Source organism: Geotrypetes seraphini, chromosome 1, assembly GCF_902459505.1.
Source record: "Geotrypetes seraphini chromosome 1, aGeoSer1.1, whole genome shotgun sequence".
NCBI lineage: Eukaryota > Metazoa > Chordata > Amphibia > Gymnophiona > Dermophiidae > Geotrypetes > Geotrypetes seraphini.
The window spans coordinates 405,182,094-405,202,674 of NC_047084.1; the positions used below are offsets into that span (position 1 = coordinate 405,182,094).

General features: G+C 42.3%; 1 protein-coding gene across 3 annotated transcripts in view; it reads left to right on the forward strand.

The window, feature by feature from the left end:
* ELP1 (elongator complex protein 1) overlaps window positions 1-20,581 on the forward strand; it is an 882,162-nt gene that overhangs the window by 177,822 nt on the left and 683,759 nt on the right. For all 3 annotated transcript variants that reach the window (XM_033918172.1, XM_033918151.1, XM_033918160.1), the window contains exons 7-8: window positions 7,448-7,538; window positions 11,168-11,291. In XM_033918172.1, the coding sequence (XP_033774063.1) occupies window positions 7,448-7,538; window positions 11,168-11,291 (215 nt within the window). The remainder of the gene's footprint in view (window positions 1-7,447; window positions 7,539-11,167; window positions 11,292-20,581) is intronic.

Below are 20,581 nucleotides of genomic sequence, written 5' to 3' on the forward strand. Positions count from 1 at the left end.
TGAAATTTCAATACCTCAGATTTAGTGCTGCTAATGGTTATATCTTAAAGGTTGCCAGCTCTCTAAAGGTTGCCAGCTCTCTTTTCTCCATGAAGTATGAGAGAATTTGAATCTTTAATTAAAAAATAAATTATTGCAAAAAAAATTAAAAACATTAAAATTAATAAAATATTGATTTCAAACAGAGGTTTTGACTATGATAATACCCTAAGCCCTAAATTGGTGTCTTCTATTGACTGGACTCTTGAGGGTTCTTTGAGGTCTTTTCTCCTCTGTTTGGATATCATAGTGCCCCATAGTGTTATAGTGTTATATATTTGTTTATCTGAGAATTATTTATTTTGAACACTAATTTGAGGTCTCCACTGATTTCATTCAGTTTGCACTGTATATTATGAAAGCCTCTGACACACCCTCCATCTCTCCAACTCCCTCCAGAAGATCCTCCTTCACTTAGAGCTCTCGACCCTTCTCCAGCTTAATACAGTAGAACAAGACCCTCTGCAGGAGAAGGGCCGAGGATTCTAGTCAAGTATTTCCTGATACTGAAAAAGACGGAGGTCTCTGCCTAATTCTAGATTTCTGTACTCTCAACAAATATGTCATGAAGGAGAAGTTTTGTATGGTCTCTCTGGGAACACACTTAACATAAAATTTTGATATAACGCTAATCATAAATTCTAAGCGTTTTACAAGAAAAAAAGGGGAAACATTTAACATGCTAAATATATACTGGACAAAATGGACAGAAGAAGAAACAAAAGGAAAGCAGGGAGAATTACAATTTGAAAGTAAGGAAGACATGAAAGATAAATAACAGAAGGGAGGTTAAGGAGATCAGAATAGAATCAAGGCATCAGCAGAACTGTATCGGCATTCATATGCGTTTTTAAAAAGGAAGGACTTAAAGATTTCCTTTGAATTTATCTAAGTTTTGTTCGGCCCTAATAAAGGGTGGTAAAGAGTTCCAGACAGTGGGTGCTGTTGTAGTGAATGAAGAGGCCCACCACGTACTGATGATTTTTAAGTATGGTATATGAAGGAGATGCTGAGAGGAGGATCTTAGGGCTCTTGGGGGAATCATGTGGGATTAGGAGCTTATGAATGAAAATGGGTTCTTTGGTATTTTGGGTTTTGAATGAAAGAATAGCTATTTTATATAGAATTTGATATGGTATTAGCAGCCAAGGTGCACTTTTTAATAAGGGGTGACGTGATAAAATTTCTTCATGTTTGTAATGATTTTGATAGCAATATTTTGTATCAATTGGAGGATTCAAATTTATTTTTGGCAGATTCCTTTATATAATGAATTGTAGTAGTCAAGTTTGGATTCATATGTTGAGAGATTGAGGGTCCAGAATGTATGCTAAAGATCTTATCATTCTAAGTTTGAAAAACCAATTCTTCCCTTATGGGAACCACAAGTACAAGGGGGCACTCGGAGAAATTGAAAGGGGACAGGTTTAGAACAAACGCTAGGAAGTTCTTTTTCACCCAGAGGATGGTCGATACATGGAACGCGCTTCCAGAAGCTGTGGTAAGCAGGAGCACGTTACAGGGCTTCAAAGAAGGTTTGGACAGGTTCCTAGAGGACAAAGGGATTGAGGGGTATAGATAGGAGTAGAGGTAGATTATAGAAATAGTCAGGGACCACTGCTCAGGCAATGGCCCTGATGGGCCGCCACGGGAGCGGACTGCTGGGCGAGATGGACCTCTGGTCTGCCTCAGCGGAGGCAACTTCTTATGTTCTTATGCGCTGATCTGTGGACGGTAGGACAATTTACTATCTATTATTACTCCAAGTATTTTGGTTGTACTAACAGAATTGATTGGTGCATTGTTAATGGTGATGGGAGATGTAAGCTGTATATTTTCCTTTCAAGGAAACAGAAGACAGTTGGTTTTGGAAATGTTGAGAGAAAGCATATTTTCACATAGCCATTGGCTAATTTTGTCTAAATTCAAATTAATGACAGTAATGTCTGCGGGGCAAGAAGCATCGATAGGGTGGATAATCTGTATATTGTCCACATAGGCGAAAGTGGTAAGACCTATAGACAGTAAAGGGGACAGATAAATATTAAAGAGTAGGGGAGATATCTAGCTAATCAAGGATTCATCATTGCAGCAAGCTCAGAATGCCATTCTACATTTTGTCTGTTGGAGCTACTGATTTGCAGTCAACTACCAGAAATCACATCTCCAACCAACTCAAAACCTTAGCATGCATAGGAGCTTTTAGACCTGTTGTAAGCTGAGCTTGTCTACCTCAGCAGTTGACAATCTTATCCTCCTGTGCCATAAAGTCTCCAAGTTTAGGTCACATGGTGTTGACTGTTCACGTCACTCAGTTTGCATTCTATATCAGTGTCTCAACAGACTTTCCTCCCAGTGGACTTAAGCCATCAAGTCTTTTTCTTAACCAGTACAGGTGTCCTCAGAACATCACCAGTTCCTCCAGTGGTAGGTGCTTCTATCCTGTCTATTCAGAGCCTTCTCTTCCAACCTCTGCCACACCAGAAGCTGCTTACCATAAGACACTTCCATGGTAAACTGGGGAGCCCACCTTCATGGCCTACATATCCAAGGCATGTCGATTCCTCAGGAGAACTTCACATCAGTCTTCTGGAGCTCCATGCAATTTGCAATGCCCTCTGCACCTTCCAGGATCACCTGCAGAATCAAGTAGTTCTCATTTTCACCAACAATCAAGTTGTCATGTTCTGCTTGAACAAACAAGGAGGCACTCACTCTGCCAAGAAGCTATACAAATATGGAAATGGCCAACTGCTCACCACATCCTGCTTAAAGCAGTTTATCTGGCAGGAAATAAAACGTCTTAGTGAACAGGTTGAGCAGATTTTTCAACCTCGTGGGTGGTCTCTCAACATACCCCTCTTGTGGCAGATCTTCTCAGATTGGGGGACCCCCCAAAGTAGACCTTTTTTAATGTCTCCCCAGAACTACACACTTCTCCAGACTCCCAGTCTGGAATTGGATGCTTTTTTCCTCAACTGGCGGGACAGGTTTCTGTATGCAATCCTTAGGAGCTGGCACAGATTTTGCAACTGCAAGCCTTTTTGGCATCAAGGGAACTTGGCGCCTGTGGAACCTTAGCATCCAAGGCGGTATGCTGCAAGTACAATTCAACATAAAACTTACAATTTTGCAAATACTTTAGTTTTTTTCTTCATTGGTGTGCACAGCAACCAGGAAATCTTTTTTTTTTTTTTCCCTTCTCTCTCAGACAAACCCCCAAAGTTTTTATTCATCCTGATGCCTGTTCTCTAAATCAAGATTTGTCCAGAAGGTTATGGTTAGTCAAACATGAGAGTGAATAGGCTTCTAGATGGATCCTCTTTCTCAAGGCTTATACCGAATGTCCCACCAAGATGATAAAGCAAGACCGATAATATAGCAATGCATGAGAAGTTCACTCTATCACACTTTCTTAGGCTAGTCTAAGGTGATGACTTTGGCTGTAAGCAAACAATTTATTTCCAAGTAGCAGGGTAGGATCCATGTCTTTGGTCTGAAGAAGATGGTCCACAGCCTAGCAAAGCCCCCCAAAAGTGTTGCAGAAATATCCCTACACCATTCAGATGTTGGATTTAAGTCTTTTCAGTAGTAGCTCATGGTGATTTGCATTCAGGTGTATTAGGCATATCCCTGTCTCCAGAAGGTTTATAATCAGAGTTTGTATCTAAAACAGTAGAACAGAGTTTTCCCCACTGGATTGCAACCCTAAATGGTATCCCAAAATCTGCATTTGGTGTCCAAAGCTGGTGGGCTGAAAACAAAATGTTATTGGTCATACTTCCTGTCAAATCTGAGCTATAATTAGGCTTGTGCAGATCCCATGGAAGGTGAGAGATGATGGCAGCATTGGTGCTGTTGCTGCAGGAAGCCAGGAACTGAGGTATGCTTTCTATGCCCAGAATAGTGGAGTTGCTGCAAAAGAGGTTTAAATGACGTTTTCCAAGTTTGCACTTAATGTTGGTGGGATTTGAATTATGACGTCCCTGCTTTTCAGCTTTCTTTTCTTTACTAGGCTATTTCTCCATTCAAATGAGAAGGCTTCTAGTGATTTTTTTTTTTTTTTTTTTGCTTTTGCTCTATTAAAAAGACTTTCATTATTTTGTTTAAGTCTCAGACTTGGCAGTATACTCCTGCTGTATGGATTTAGAATATAAGAATTGCCACTGCTGAGTCAGACAAGCGGTCCATAGTGCCCAGCAGTCTGCTCACGCGGCGGACCTTAGGTCAAAGACCACTGCCCTATTTTGAGTCTAGCCTGACCTGCCTATGTTCTGGTCCAGCAGGAACTTATTTAACCTTTTCTTGAATCCCTGAAGGGTGCTTTTCCCTATAACAGCCTCTGGAAGAGCGTTCCAGATTTCTACCACTCTCTGGGTGAATAAGAACTTCCTTACATTTGTACGGATTCTATCCCCTTTTCATTTTAGCGAGTGCCTTCTCGTTCTCTTCACTTTGGAGAGGGTGAACAATCTGTCTTTCTCTACTAAGTCAATTCACTTCAATATCTTGAATGTTTCGATCATGTCCCCTCTCAGTCTCCTCTTTTAAAGGGAGAATAGGCCCAGTCTCTCTGGCCTCTCATTATACAGCAACTCCTTCAGTCCCTTAACCATTTTTGTCTCTCTTCTCTGGACTCTTTCGAGTAGTACTATGTTCTTTTTCATGTACGGCAACCAGTGTTGGATGTAGTATTCCAGGTGGGGGTGTACCATGGCTCAGTACAGCGGCATGATAACCTTCTCAGATCTGTTTGTGATCCCCTTCTTAATCATTTCTAGCATTCTGTTCGCTTTTTTGCTGCCGCCGCACATTGTGCGGATGGTTTCATTGACTTGTCTACAAGTACTCCCAAGTCTCTTTCCTGGGGGCTCTCTCAGAGTATAGCACCGGACATCCTGTATTCGTGCATATGATTTTTGTTACCGACATGCATCACCTTGTACTTATCCACGTTGAACCTCATTTGCCATTTCGCGGCCCATTCCTCGAGTGTGTTTGTCTCGTTGTAGATCTTGGCAGTCCTCCTGTGTCTTCACTACTCTGAACAACTTTGTGTCGTCTGAAAATTTAATCACCTCGTTCGTCATGCCAATTTCTAGGTCTTTTATAAATATGTTGAAGAGCACAGGCCCGAGCACCGAACCCTGCTCACTCCACTCATGATGCTTTTCCAGCTGAGTATTGGCCAACCAGCTTTTAATCCATGTGAGTATATCACCCTCAATCCCATGGCTCACAATTTTTCGAAGTAGACGTTCATGTGGGACCTTGTAGAATGCCTTCTGAAAATGTAGATATATGATGTTGACTGGTTCACCCTTGTCTATCTGCCTATTTACTCCCTCGAAGAAGTGCAGTAAGTTTGTCAAGCAAGATCTTCCTTGTTGAAGCCGTGCTGGCTGGTCTTCAACAGTTTGTGTCCGTCAAGGTGATTGATGAAGCGGTCCTTTATCAGCGCCTCTACCATCTTCCCCGGTACCGAAGTCAGACTCGCTGGTCTGTAGTTTACTGGATCTCCCTTTGAACCTTTCTTGAAGATCGGTGTAACATTCACCACTTTCCAGTGTTCCGGAATCTTTCTGATTGGATTGACAGATTGGCTATTAGCTGAAGCAGTTCAGCTGTAACCCCTTTCAGTTCCTTGATTACTCTCTGGTGGATGCCATCTGGTCCCAGGAATTTATCGTTTTTAAGCCTATCAATCTGTCTGCATACCTCTTTTAGACTGACCGTCGACCATGTCAGTTTCCCGTCTTCATTTCCTGTGTATAACCTGCTGGCTTCTGGTATATTGCATATATCCTCTTCGGTAAATACAGATGCAAAAATTGTGTTCAGTTTGTCGGCATTGGCTTTGTCTTCCTATAGTACTCCCTTCATTCCATGGTCATCTAACGGCCCCACTGCTTAAATGGCTTAAAATTTTTTGCCTCGTTGGCTGTTTTTTTTCTCGTAGTCTCTTATGGCCCCTCTTACTGCCTTATGGCACTTGCTTTGATGATTGTGCTTTTTCCAGTTTTCATCCATTTTTGTCCTTTTCCATTCCTTAAACGAAGTCTTCTTGTCTCTGATCACTTCTTTCACTGCTGCAGTGAGCCACGCAGGTTCCTGGTTCTTTTTCCTCTTGGAACCCTTGTTGATACGCTGTATATATAGATTCTGCGCCTCGGTGACTGTGTCCTTAAAAAGGGACCATGCTTGCTCTAGCGTATTTACAGTGCTTATCCTCTTCCTAATCTTCTTCCTTACCATGACTCTCATCCCTTCGTAGATCTCTTTTCGAAAGTTCAGTGCCGTGGCAGTCGTTCTGTATTGATTTTTGTTCCTGTGTCTAGATTGAAGTGGATCATGCTCTGATCAGTTTCCCAGCGTCCCTTCTACTTCTATAGCTTATGCCGGTCATCTTAGTCCAGAATTGCATTTCCTCTCGCATTTTCCTTGATAAGTTGTTCCAGGAAGCAATCACCTACAACATCCAGGAACTTGGTCTCCCTACTGCAGCTGGAGTTGCCTAGGTTCCAATCTATCCCTGGATAATTGAAGTCGCCCATGATAACTGTGTTGCCTCCCTTGCATTCAAGTTTAATCTCTTCCGTCATTTCTCCATCGGTCTCTTGGGAGTGCCCTGGAGGTCGGTAGGAGATGCTGATCTTTGTATCCATTCCATTTGTTTCTGGTATTTTGGCCCATAGAGACTCTACTTTATTGTTCATTTCCGGCGTGTTCTCTCTGGTAGACTCAATTCCCTCTTATATATAGGGAAATATCCCCACCTTTTTGTCCTACTCTGTCTCTGCAGTATAGCTTGTATCCTGGTAGCACAGTGTTCTAGATGTTGTCCTCGTTCCACCATGTCTCCATGATGCCGATAATGTCTAGGTTATCTTTTTGTGCCATAGCTTCCAATTCCCCCATTTTATTCCTTAGGCTCCTTGCAGCCTGTTATTTTCTTGCACTTCCTTCCTTCCTTCTTTCTCCCACGCTTCCATTCCTTTCAACCCATTGGGATTTCTATCTTGCCTATGATCCGGTAAGTCTTCCCTGCAATCTTCTTCCATGGCATCCTCTGGGTATACCCGAACCATCAACTCTTGGTCGAATGTCGGCTTTCCCCTTCTTCTTAGTTTAAAAACTTCTCCCTGAAAGAAGTCTGGAGTTTCCATGCTGCTTTCTCTTCCTACAACTGAGATGCTCCAATAAATATCTGGCAGACTGAAGTTTCCCATCAGTAGTACCTCTTGGCTCACTGTGATTGATACCTCCTAGTATAATGGATAGCAATAGTGCATGTTTTAGGCTTTAAACCTTAATATTGTGGGGAGGGAGGGGAAAATGTCTCTTCATGTTTTACACTTTTGTTTTTTCCTCTTTCCCTCCTTCCTTCCCTTTTACTGTCTTTGTATAGGGGCTCGAAAGATCAGAATATGGAATAGAGAGCTTGCTCTGCAGTCTACCAGTGAACCAGTGTCAGGCTTGGAAGTGGCCCTTTCGTGGAGGTGAGCAACAAAGCATATTTCCTTTCTTGCTATTAAAGAGTGTTCTTGATGTCCATATTTTTTTTCCCTGTGATTCTCTTGCAGACTGGTAATGTAGCTTATCCTCCTTAGACAAGCAGACAGCATATTCTCACATGGGTGGGTGATGTCATCCATGGAGCCCTAATATAGACAGTGATAAAGTATACTGTCACTTTAAGCTTTTAGCATAGCTTCGAGACTGCATGCATTGCACATGTGTTGAGTGCCTTCCCACCCGACGCCAGCTCAAAAGGTTGTTTTTTTTGTTTTGTGCAGAGTAAAGAAGACTTATCTAAACTTTGAAAAAAGAAGCGGGAAGACAACTCATAGGAACAATTATTTACATACTTTTTCGTTATTATTTTCTACCTTTTTTATAAACCACAGTCTCGTCCTTTCTGGCTGACCCTACTCTGGGGCAATATAAACAAATAAAATAAAGAAAAGGAAAAACAATAACAAAACAAAATGTTTTTTTCCTCTCTTTTAGAAATAGTAGGCTTGGAGTCTGATTTCCAGTGACTTGAACTTTTCTGTAGTGCCAATCTCTGTTGGTACTGGTGGACACAGTACTACTCGAAAGGGTCCAGAGAAGGGCGACTAAAATGGTTAACGGACTGGAGGAGTTGTCGTACAGTGAGAGATTAGAGAAACTGGGCCTCTTCTCCCCTTTCCTCATAGGGAAATCATCCATTCCTTTTAACATTTTTGTTTGCTCTTCTCTGTACCTTTGCTAGTTCTACTATATCTTTTTTGAGATGTGGCAATCAAATTGCACAGTATTTGAGGTATGGTCACACCATAGAGTGATTTATAAAGGTATTATAACAATTTATAAAGGCATTATAACAATTTCATCTATGTTTTCCATTCCTTTCCCAATGATTCCTAACATTATTAGCTGCTGCCTAATACTGAGCTGAGGGTTTCAATTAGAGAATGACACGGGGACAAATATTTCCCTATTCTGTCCTCGCAAGTTTTGTCGCTTTTCCTGTCCCTATTTTGTAAGCTGTGCCTTAACCACACAAACCTTGAACACTTATGATTTTAAAGTGTTGAGGCTTGTGCAGATGAGGAAAGAGCTTTCAGTAATGGGGCAGGGACAGGAATAGAATTTGTCGGGATAGAATGGGAAAAAGAGTTCTTGCGAGGACGGGAAAAATTTGTTCCCGTATCATTCTCTAGTTTCACTGAATCCTCAACAATGACACCTAGATTCTTTTAATGGGTGGTACTCTTACATGGAACTCTGCATAATGTAGCCATAGTTTGAGTTCCTCTTTCCCTCATGTATCACTTTGCACATTGTCACATTTTGATGCCCAGTCTCTCAAGGTTGTCTTGCAATTTTTCTCAGTGCTCTTGTGATTTAAGAACTTTGAATAAATAATAATAATAATAATAATAAATGTGTCATCAGCAAACTTAATTATCTCGCTAGTTATTCCCATCTCTAGATCATTGATAAATACATTGAAAAGCAGCAGTCCCAACACAGCCCCTGGGGATCACCTCTATTTATCCTTTGAACCAGTTCTTAATTCATAACAGGATATTACTTCCTATCCCATGACTTTCTAATTTCCTTAGAAGTGTTTCATGAAATACTTTGTCAAACACTTTTTGAAATCCAAATACATAATATGGACTGGCCTACCTTTATCCACATGTTCATTCACCTCTTCAAAAAAATGTAATAGATTTGTCATTCTCGCTACTGGATTTTTGTGGTCTTCTGCAAAACGCCTAAACTCTGATTTAGACTTCATATCGAAAATGCCCCACTGTATCTCCTTTTGAGTATACTGAGGCTGGGCTGACAATCTAGGGCCAAGTAACAGCCCACAGTGCAGACACTATGGCTGCTTCAGTGGCTCACTTCCTCTCTGCAAAGTGGCTTCTTGGTCCCCAGTCCATACTTTCACTTTTACTACTATTTGGAACAAAATTCCAGAAGAGTCTGTCTGGACAAGCAGTTCTACAGAATATTTTTTACTACTTGAGCACCAACATTTCCTCTACCCCTTTTAGGTTTTGCCAGGATAATGTTTGTTTATCCATTATCCTTGTCCAGAATCATGATCCTAGCTGCATGGCAGTCCCAGATGTGAGATTATACTTGATTAACCTCTTGGAAAGCAAAGAAACATATTTACCTGTTGCAGTTGTTCGAGAACAAGCAGGCATAATAGTCTCACAATCCACCCACCTCCCTTATTTGGCTTCTTAGCTTTGTTACCGAAATGATGGTCCCACAAGCCAATGTTGGGTGGGAAGGCAGAGGCACACACACTGTATGGGCTCTACCAAAAGATTTAACATGACAGTAGTAGTAGTGCACTTTTACCGGGTTCTATGGATGTCGGTCACGTGAGAATATGCCTGTTTTTTTTCTCTGAGAATACCCATCTCTTCTGCTTGGGTCACTTGACTTTTCTCCTTACAGGCTTGCCTTTCATGAAAACAGTGAGAAGAATCTGTGCACTGGCATTGAGGCTGTAATTAATGAGACTGCTTTCAAATGAATGTTTTCAGTGATGAGAAATATACTATTTTATGGGGTGTCAGAAAGACCTTTTGAAGTAAACTTCAAAACATTCTTAAGATCTTCATTCATCCCCTGTGGCTTTGTAAGTAGTCAATTAGATAATTATTCACTCTTAGTAAATTGTATAGAAAAGATAATAACTTAGCTTTTTTTTCATTTATTTCTTTTTTCTATTAATAGTGTTGCACTGCTTTCTCTAGCGGTCAGCATATATCGCTCCCCTGCCATATGCTGACCGCTAGAGAAAGCAGTGCAACACTATTAATAGAAAAAAGAAAAAAAAGCTAAGTTATTATCTTTTCTATACAATTTACTAAGAGTGAATAATTATCTAATTGACTACTTACAAAGCCACAGGGGATGAATGAAGATCTTAAGAATGTTTTGAAGTTTACTTCAAAAGGTCTTTCTGACACCCCATAAAATAGTATATTTCTCATCACTGAAAATATTGTATTTTGGTTGATCTGTCTTGAGTTCACTTCAAGAATTGTTAGAATGGTTCAAATGAATGTGACATTCCTAATGCATGAGCTTTGGCATCTCTGAATGACCTTGATGCTTCTGCCCCCTCTTGTGATTTTGAAAGCCTCCATTGCAGTATCTGCAGCTCCTGCTGGCCTGATTAGTAGAAGCCAGATCTGGGTTAGAGAATGACACAGGGACAAATTTTACCCCATCCCCATGGAAACTCATTTTCCCGTTCCGTCCCGGTGAGTTCTGTTCCTGTCCTATTCCTACATGCTCTGTCCTCTTCTGCACAAGCCTCAAAACACTTTAAAATCATGTGTTCAAGGCTTGTGCGATTTAAGGCAGAGCTTACAAGAATGGGGCAGGTACAGCAACAAAATTCATGAGGATGGAACGGGGAAATTGAGTTCCTGTGTGGATGGGGAAAAATATGTCCCATGTCATTCTCTAATCTGGGTATCTAGTCCTGGATTCCATAAAGCATTGTATACTGTCACTGGCCTGTTGACCTACCTGTATGCGGGTATTTAAATTTTTTTCTTTGTATGGTATTGATTTGTGTATTGTATTTTCTTTTTGTATTAAGACCTTCAGGAAATTTGATCGCATCCACACAGAGTAAACCTCATAGACATGATGTTGTTTTTTTTGAAAAGAATGGGCTCCTACATGGCGAGTTCACACTTCCTTTCTCTAAAGGTCAAGTTAAGGTACGTGAGAAATACTTCAATTAGTCTCTCCTTCATCTATTGAGCAATGGGGGAAAGGCTGTAACCCTCACTGTATGCAGGTGTGAAAGAGAAAAATCTTTATTCACCACAAATACCTTTTCCCATCAATAAAACTTCTTTTAAACTACCGTATTTTTCGCTCCATAAAACACACCTGACCATAAGAAGCACCCTAGATTTAGAGGAGGAAAACAGGAAAAAACCATTCTGAACCAAATTATGTACTAATATATACCAGGCTCTGCACCCAGCCTCTCTTCCCTGCCAGGCTCTGTACCCTGTCCCACTGCCCTGCCCTGTAACCTGCCCCCCGGTACCTTTTTTAATCCCCCCATCCCTTTTTTATGGTACAACAATTTTTATTGGTTTCTAAAATAAATTACAAACAGCCCAAAACAGAAACAAGTTGCATACAAAACTGGAACAATACTGTAATCAAGAATACCACAGCATGAACCACCCCCCCAGGGGGGGGGGGTGGTTCATGCTGTGGAGCAACCTCCAGTATGCAAAACAATGAAACAACCCCCCCCCCAAAAAAACAAAACAAAACAAAAACAACCCCAGCAATATAATGGACCGCTGCCCACCGCAGTCAGAGCATAAATACAAACAAAGTGAAAGACATAGTGGTGCACTGCAACAGCAAAACTAATATGAAAAGAGAAAAAACAACATCACAATTAATAAAACTATAATGCTTCCCACCCAAACCCATCCCAAAGCATGAGCTCAGCAAAGAACTCGGAAAACTACAGACTCTTGAGCCTTTCGAGATACTGCTCCCACATTTCCGAAAGTTTTCAGGGGTTTTATTGCTTTTGTTTTCAATTAGAAATGATTAAGAATGTGCACTTTTCTTAAATAGTGGATGTTATTTGCTCATAATGTGCTCTTTTTACCAAGATTATGTACAATGCTTGTACTATTGGGAAGGAGTGCACACTTGTGCAAATACTGTACACACATTTAAGAAAAATGTTGCTCTGTGCATAGTATTGGCAAACGACTTTCATTTGAAACAACTGCCCATCCATACTTGCCACCTAATATAATTCATAGATCTTGCAAGTAAACCTGGAAAAGAAAAAGACTGTAATTTTACAGAAAAGATTTTTAAAAATCTTATACAATTTACATTCTTCCTAAACAAACAAGAAGTTGAGCACAGTTTGCAAAATCAAGAAACGGGAGGACAAGTAACCCCCAACCCAGATAGAACAGAGAAGGGAATAACCCGCCCCCCACCAAAAAAACCCCCACCTCCCCCATCCCTTTTTAAAACGACCCCTGTCCCATCCCATACCTTTTTAAATGTCCCTTATTGCCTGGTGGTCCAGCGGTGTATCAGCCGGCAGGCGCGAGCTTTCTGCCCGCCTGCCTGAGCCCGTACCGCTTTCTGAATGGTGCCTTCAGTTCTCGCGAGTCACCATAGCACCATCATCCTCACTGTCTAATGTTGTTTTTGTACTTTAAAAATCTTTTTGTGGGGAGATGGAAAAGGAAAGCTAGAGGGGACATTTTAATCTGAACATCTTAGAACTGAAAGGAAGATGTAAATGTTAGTATAATAATAATTAATAATAATTTATTTTCTTGTATACCGCCCCACCAGCAGTTCTAGGCGGTTCACAACAGAAGAACTGAAACATTTCAGATAAAAAATACAATTTCAAAAAACACAACTATTATACAACATCAGATAAAAAGTACATTTAAAATACAGAGCCTAATAAAAAATACCTTCTTAAATATCAACATTCTTGTTTATCAAATAGGTGAGTTTTCAATAATTTCCTAAATGTAAGATAAGAATAGGCTTGAATAATCAGCAGACTCATCCAGGAGTTCAACTTCCCCTCCTGATATTCCAATGTCCTGTCCAAAAATGTCTTATAGCGACAGGCCCTTGGGGTAGGGAAGAGGAACATACCTGAATTTCTGGTACATTTTAATGAATTAAACAGTTTCGGGTAAGCTACCAAATAGGAAGGTAAAAAGAACCTTATAACAGATACACCCAAACTAAAAAAAATAAAAAATACTCTGGCCTCAAAAGGCAGCCAATGCAGTCTAGCATAAAAAGGACCAACATGATCATACTTCTTAAGACCAAAGATAGTGTATGGGAACAGAAATTTTACTGATCCCCAATCAAATCTAACCTATATCCCATTATGATCCATTCTGAACCCACTCATACCAACAGTCTCTTCCATCCCCACCCATATCTGTAGGAGATGACACCGTTTACTTGCTTGCAGCTGTCTGTTCCTCCCAACGCCATAGGTTTTTTTTGGGATGTTATTCATTATTCTCCCAGTGACTGTTCTAAGCTTTAGTCTGGTGTTCTAGCTGCTGTCTGGAGCACTCCAATCCTCATTCTGACGCTCCAGCTGCCTCTGTATTTCCATACTAGAGAGCTGCATGGAATGGGGATTGTGGGAATCTTGCAGAACCCATGGGATTCCCATGGGAATGGAAAAAATTAGAATGGGATTTCTGTAGGATGGAGTCCGCTGGAATCTGGTGCTGTGAGTCTTGTAATAGTATCTTATTTTCTCCTTACTTCTATATCTTATATACTTATTTAGTTCTGTTATTCTAATAATAGCCCATAGCCAGTGGTCATGTATCTGGGGATAAATACAGCAGTAGCTTTCAACCCAGTCCTCGGGGACCAGCTGGCGAGTTGGTTTTCAAGTTATTCACAATAAATGTGCATATGAGAGATGTGCATAACATTGTGGATATCCTGAAAACATGATTGGCCAGGTAGTCTCCGAGGACTGGGTTGAAAACTATTGCTCTGTAGTACTGCTATTGAGTTACTCAGTTGGGGCTTGCCTATGTCAGCTGGAATCAGAAGGTGAAAGGGGAAGGAGGATAAAAAGATGAAGTATGAAGGGTTGGGTTAATATCCTTTTCCTTCTGTTCAGCTTCTACAGATGTTTATGCCAATATGTAATTTTGAATGACTGTTTTTCTAGTAAATCAAGAAAAAATTATTGTAGATTTAGACTTTATTACCAGAGTTATTTAATTGAATCTTTGTTTCAGGTAGAGTCATACCCTTCTGTTACCTGCTGGAAGGCAGCACCATCAAGTTTCAAGTTTCTTTATTTTTGATATACCCTCTATCAAAATAAGTGTCTAAATGGTGTACAATGTAAAAAGATTGTAGAAAACAATTAAAATAGGTAAATGAAAGCAATATTTTATCAAATATTAAAAATACAAGACAAATTCACATTGACGTACATGGAACAAAAGGGAAGTTGGGGAGGGAAAGGTTGTTTAAAATATATCAAAGTAAAATTAGTAAAAAAGGAAGGTAAATGGGGAGTGGTAAAACATTAGGATGGGGATCGCTTCAGAAGAAGCGTTAGATGTTTCAAGGCTTCACAAGAATTATAGGTTTGAGAAGCGGAAGCTGGTACTAGAGAGTAAAGACATCTTTAAAGAGAAAAGTTTTAAGTTTGGCTTTAAATTTTTCAAGAGTTCACTAATCGAAGATCTAATGGAAGGGCATTCCACAGAGAGGGGCGGTGACTGAAAAAATGGATTTGCGAGTAGTATCGTAAAACAGTTCGCGTATTGACGGTATGGAAAGTAGGTTTTGATTATTAGATTGGAGGGCCCTGGATGATGAGTATGGAATCAAAAGTTTATTTATAAATGCTGGTTGGTTAGAGTTTTTTGTTTTAAAGGTGAGGAGGAGTATTTTATAGGTGAGGCAATGAGTGATGGGTGGCCAATGTGCTTTGCGGAGGAGAGGAGTGACATGGTCAAATTCTTTTGCATGATAGATTAATTTGATAGCAGTGTTTTGCAATTGTTGTAAACGGTGGATTTCTTTCTGGGTTATACCTTGATAAAGGGCATTGCAGTAGTCTATGGTTGAAATTACAAGAGAGTGAATCAGGATATTGATAGAGGGGGGGGATCAAGAAAAGAAGAGATAGAATGGATGAGCCTAAGCTTATGAAAACATTTCAGTCAAATCACTGTAGGGGTAATAAACTCAACTAATTTGCTGTTGAGCGACTAAAGGTACAACTATAAATCTTGAAAAAAGTCACTCCATTAAGGTTAAAAATGAATTCAACCCAAATTTAATTTGTTTGCATATCTAGTGGAACTCTGCTCAAGAGACATGAAGGCTGAAAACTCTGCCTCGCCACCCACTCATCGCAGTGTTCAATGCAATTTCAAACCAGTACTCATAGTGGTTCATTATACTATCACTAGCTACACGAGCTATAAAAGAACATCTCTTTTTAAATCACTTGAAAATGTATTGAAAAAACCGAGACTTAGCTTAGAACCAGTAAAAAGTCTCAAGCTAAGTCTCATTTTTTCAATACATTTTCAAATGATTTAAAAAGAGCTGTTCTTTTATAGCTCGTGTAGCTAGTGATAGTATAATGAACCACTATGAGTACCGGTTTGAAATTGCATTGAACACTGCGATGATTGGGTGGTGAGGCGGAGTTTTCAGCCTTCATTTCTCTGAGCAGAGTTCCACTAGATAAGCAAACAAATTAAATTTGGTATGAAAACATTTCTGCATAACTGAAATAATTTGTTGATGAAAGGTGAGTTCCTTGTCTAGAATGACTAGGAAGTTTGACTTTATTGTCCATTTGAATTGGGGTAGAATCGATACAAATGGGTAGACATAGATGTTCATCTAGTGAGAGCGAGAAAAGGACACAAGTAGTTCTAAGAATGTTCAATGAAAGTTTGTTATGCCGAAGCCAGAAGCTGATTTTATTGAGTTTTTGATTGATTTCTGTTATTTCATCAGGTGATGTAGGACTTAGGGGGTGGAGTAGTTGGGACATCATCGGCATATGTAAATACAATGAAACATATAGATTGGGCCAAAGTAAGTAATATTGTCAAGAATACAGTGGTATCTTGGTTTATGAGCATAATTCGTTCCAAAAGCATGCTCGTAAACCAAAATACTCATATCAAAGCGAGTTTCCCCATAGGAACTAAGGGAAACTCACTTGATACGTTCCCACCCATCCCCACCCCCCGAGGCCAGGGGCGCTGCTCTAAACCCCCGCTCCCCCCTCCCCGGCGATCTGGCATTCCCCTGCTCACGTTGCACCCCCTTCCCCCCCCCCCCCGCCGCAATCTGAAATCCCCCAACACCCACCCGAACACGCTGCTTACCCCCATCTGGCCACCGGCACCAACATACAGGACATGCCGGTGCCCGAAGATCTGCGTCCTCTTCTTTGCTGGGCTTTGAGCATCTGCGCATGCTCAAGGCCTGCGAGTTCACGCTCTGAAAGGCGTATGCAGCGCTGTACATTTTGACATTTGTAGAAGGTCCCTGCTTACAATCTAACTTGGACAGACATATAGGGTTGGGGATGCAGAATCCAAGGTGAGAGGATTTAAGAGTCAAAAGCACCATCAGAGGTGGGCTTTTAACTGGGCCTTGAACAATTCCTGAGACTGAGCCCGCTGTAGGGATTCGGTGGGCCCACTGGGGAGCTGAGAATTCCACCATCTGTTCCCCCGCTGCCCATCCTGCCACCGACTCCTTGCCGGTGCCCCTCGCATCCGATCAGTGGGTCCTGGGGGTGATTTGGGATGGTTATGCTCTAGAGTTTGCTTACTCCTTGCCAGATCATTTTCTCTCTTCTCCTTCCCAGGTGGCATGGAAGCAGTAGGCCTTTCACCAGACCCTTCAAAAATTGCTGGATCTCAAAGCAGTGGTTCCTGTGCCCCCTCAGGAGTGTTGCAGTGGCAGGTTCTCAATTTACTTTGTGTTGCCCAAGAAAGAAGGGACCTTTTGACCCATCTTAGATTTGAGAGGGGTCAACAAGGCTCTCAGAGTTCCATCTTTTTGCATGGAGACACTGTGGTCTGATATTCTGGAGGTTCAGTATCTGACTTCTCTAGATCTGATGAAGGCCTACTTGCATGTTCCAATCCGGGCCTCCCATCAGCGCTTTTTTGATTTGCGATCTTGGGTCAGCACTTTCAGTTCTGTGCGCTTCCCTTTGGTCTGGCCACAGCTCTGCGGATGTTCACCAAGGTTATGTTGGTCGTTGTGGCGGCGTTGCACAAGGAGGGCATTCTGGTTCACCCCTATCTAGACTACTGGTTGATTCGAGTGAAATCTGTCCAGGAGAGAGTCCAGGTCATGGCTCGGGTGGTGGAATTCCTGATGTAGCTGGGATGGGTTGTCCCCCTCTCAGCACCTGGAGTATCTCGAGGTTCTGTTTGACACCTCCTTGGGGAAGGTCTTCTTCCCAGAGACCCGGGTCAGCAAATTGTAGTCTCCAATTTGCCTCCTTATGGCATCCTGGTGTCCTCGGGTGCAGGATTTCCTCCAAATCTTGGGGTTGATGACAGCTTCCCTACTTCGAAGTTGGTCGCCCCCAAAGGCACAGTCTGGATCATCCTGTTCCTCTGAGGGGCTTGGCTCGCTGCAGTCTTCGTTGGTGGCTCCAGACCTCTCATTTAGTCCAAGGGGTGAGTCTGAATCGGCCACAGTGGACGGTGCTTCTCACGGATGCCAGTCTTCTCGGTTGGGGAGCTTAGTGTCTAGGTCACTCAGCTCAGGGCACCTGATCTACAGAGGAGGTGTCCTGGTCGATCAATGTTCTGGATACCAGAGCCATCCATCTGGCACTGTTAGCTTTCCGATCCTTCTTGACAAGCAGTCAGTCCGGGTTCTTTCGGACAATGCCACAGTGGTGGCCTATGTTAATCGTCAGGGGGGCATCAGCGGCTCTACTCATGGTCTGGGCAGAGTCTCATCTTCGGGACATCTCGGCCTCCCACATAGCAGGAGTGAAGAACGTTCAGGCGGACTGCCTAAGTCGTCACGTGCTAGATCCTGGAGAGTGGTGTCTAAGTCCTGTGGCTTTTCAGTTGATAGTGCGGTCTTGGGGTCAGCCCTTCATGGACCTGATTGCCATGAGTGTCAATGCCAAAACACCCCACTTCTTCTGTCGTCATAGGGACGGTTAGGCCGAGGGGCTGTATGCTCTGGTTCAACCATGGCCAATGGAGGGTCTGTTGTATGTGTTCTCTCTGTGACCATTAGTGGGGCAGAGTTCTTCTCCTCCACATTGTTCAACATCCAGACCTTGTGATTCTTGTGGCTCCGGATTGACACTGGTATGCAGACCTGGTGAGGCATCTTGTTGCGGATCCTCTTCTCTGCCTCTCTCGACTGACTTTCTGACTCAGGGCCCCATTCCAATGTTCGATGCGGGTCCCTTTTGTCTTACGGCTTGGCTCATGAAATGGAACGCCTAGATAAGAAGGGGTATTCAGATAAAGTGATCTCCACCCTCTTAGAATCCTGGAGACTTTACACCTCTCGGGCTTATGTGTGGGTTTGGCATATATTTGAAGAATGGTGTGGTACGCGGGAAGTGGTCTCTTTTCACAATTTCTTGTCTAATATCGTAGATTTCTTGTCTAATATCGTAGAGTTCTTGTAGGATGGCCTAGACAGGGGTTTGGCTTAATCTTCTCTCAGAGTTCAGCTTGTAGCCTTCTCAGCCTTTTGTTACGAGGTCAGCGTCTGACTGCCATTCCTGTTGTCATTTGCTTTTTGCGGGCGTCCAAATTGCTTCGGCTTCCCGTGCGTCCGTCTGTTCCATCTTAGGATCTTAATCTGATCTTGTCCGTGTTGGTGCGCCCACCGTTTGAACCGTTGGGCGTCTGCTCATTGAAGGACCTTATTCTTAAGACGGTCTTTTTGGTGGCTATTACATCTGCTAGACGTGTTTCTGAGCTGCAGGTCTCCCTTCCTGGAGTTTTCTAAGGAGCGGGTTGTGTTGCGGCCTGTTCTTCTTTTCTGCTAAAACTAGTTTCTCCTTTTCATGTCAATCAGTCGGTGGTCCTCCCGATGTTGGGTAGTCGGTCAGGAGGGATCTTCCGAGCAGAAACAGTTGTGCAAGTTGGATGTCTGTCGGGTCCTTTGCTCTTATGTGTAGAGGACCCAGTAGTTCAGGAAAGCGGATCATCTCTTTGACCTTCTAGCGGGTCATTGTAAGGGGATGACGCTTCCAAGGCTACCATTGTTCAATGGATTAAGGAGACTATTGCTTCTGCATACCTTCTTCAGAAAAAGCCTGTTCCAGAATTTCTCAAGGTTCATTCCATTCGGAGGCTGGGGAGATACAAGAACAGCGGCTCTGGCTCAGCTGGTGAGTTGTGGGGACATTTTCACTACAGGGTTCTAGTTCTATACTTTTCCAACAGTATTCCTATATGTATGTTGTTTTTCTACTCCTGTTCGGTGTGTTCTTAATGTTAAGGTTTTTTCTTAGGTCTGCTTGGCTATTCGGCAGACTGACTTGGAAGGGGGAGCCTCAGCCTATATATTACAACCAAGAGTTTGGTCTCAGTCTCTACCTGCTGGTCATAGTGAGATATAACCCATCAGTAAAGAATAATTGTACTGGTCTATAGACTAGCAGAAAGAAAATTAACAGGCAAGAACCTAATTTCTCCTTGTACACTATTTTATCCCAGGACAAGCAGGCAGGTATTCTCACTAATGGGTGACGTGATCCAATGGAGCCCTGATGCGGACGCCTCACAAGCAAGACTGCTTGAAGAAACTCGAAGTTTTGAGTCGCCCGCACCGCGCATGCGCGAATGCCTTCCCGCCCAGCTCAGGGCACGTCTCCTCAGTTCTTACTTTTCCGAGGAGCTGAGAAGTCCGTCTTCAACTCTCTGCGTGAAATTTTTTCACTTGTGCCTTCTTTAAGTTCACGGTTTTGGGTTCTTTTTCTCAGAATCGCTGCTTTTTATCGTACTTTTCTTGTTTTCAAAAATAAATAAATAAATAAATTTCTTCCGTCCATTCGACCGGTCAGACCATGTGGCCGCAGCCCCGCGGCTTCAATCTTGTGGTGGAGCTTTTTCGGCCTATGTCCCGGCCTGCAACCGGTTTTAAAAAGTGTTCCAAGTGCCAGTGCGCGATTACCCTGACGGACCCTCATCGATGCTGTCTTCAGTGTCTAGGGCCTCAACATCTCCCGAAATCGTGCCGGCCTTGTTCAACACTTACAGCCCATGCTTTCAAGTGTTGTTTCATCTTGTGGGAGCAGCTTTACAGCATGGAGTCTTCGATGGAGCTTTCGTCATCAAAGGGTGCCTCACCATCGGCTTCACCCGAGGCTCTCCAGGCTTCCACATCTTCTGCTCCGAGCCTCATCAAACCTGCCTCGTTTATACCGGCTCTGTCTTCGACGCAGGCTGCGGTGCATTCCTCTGTC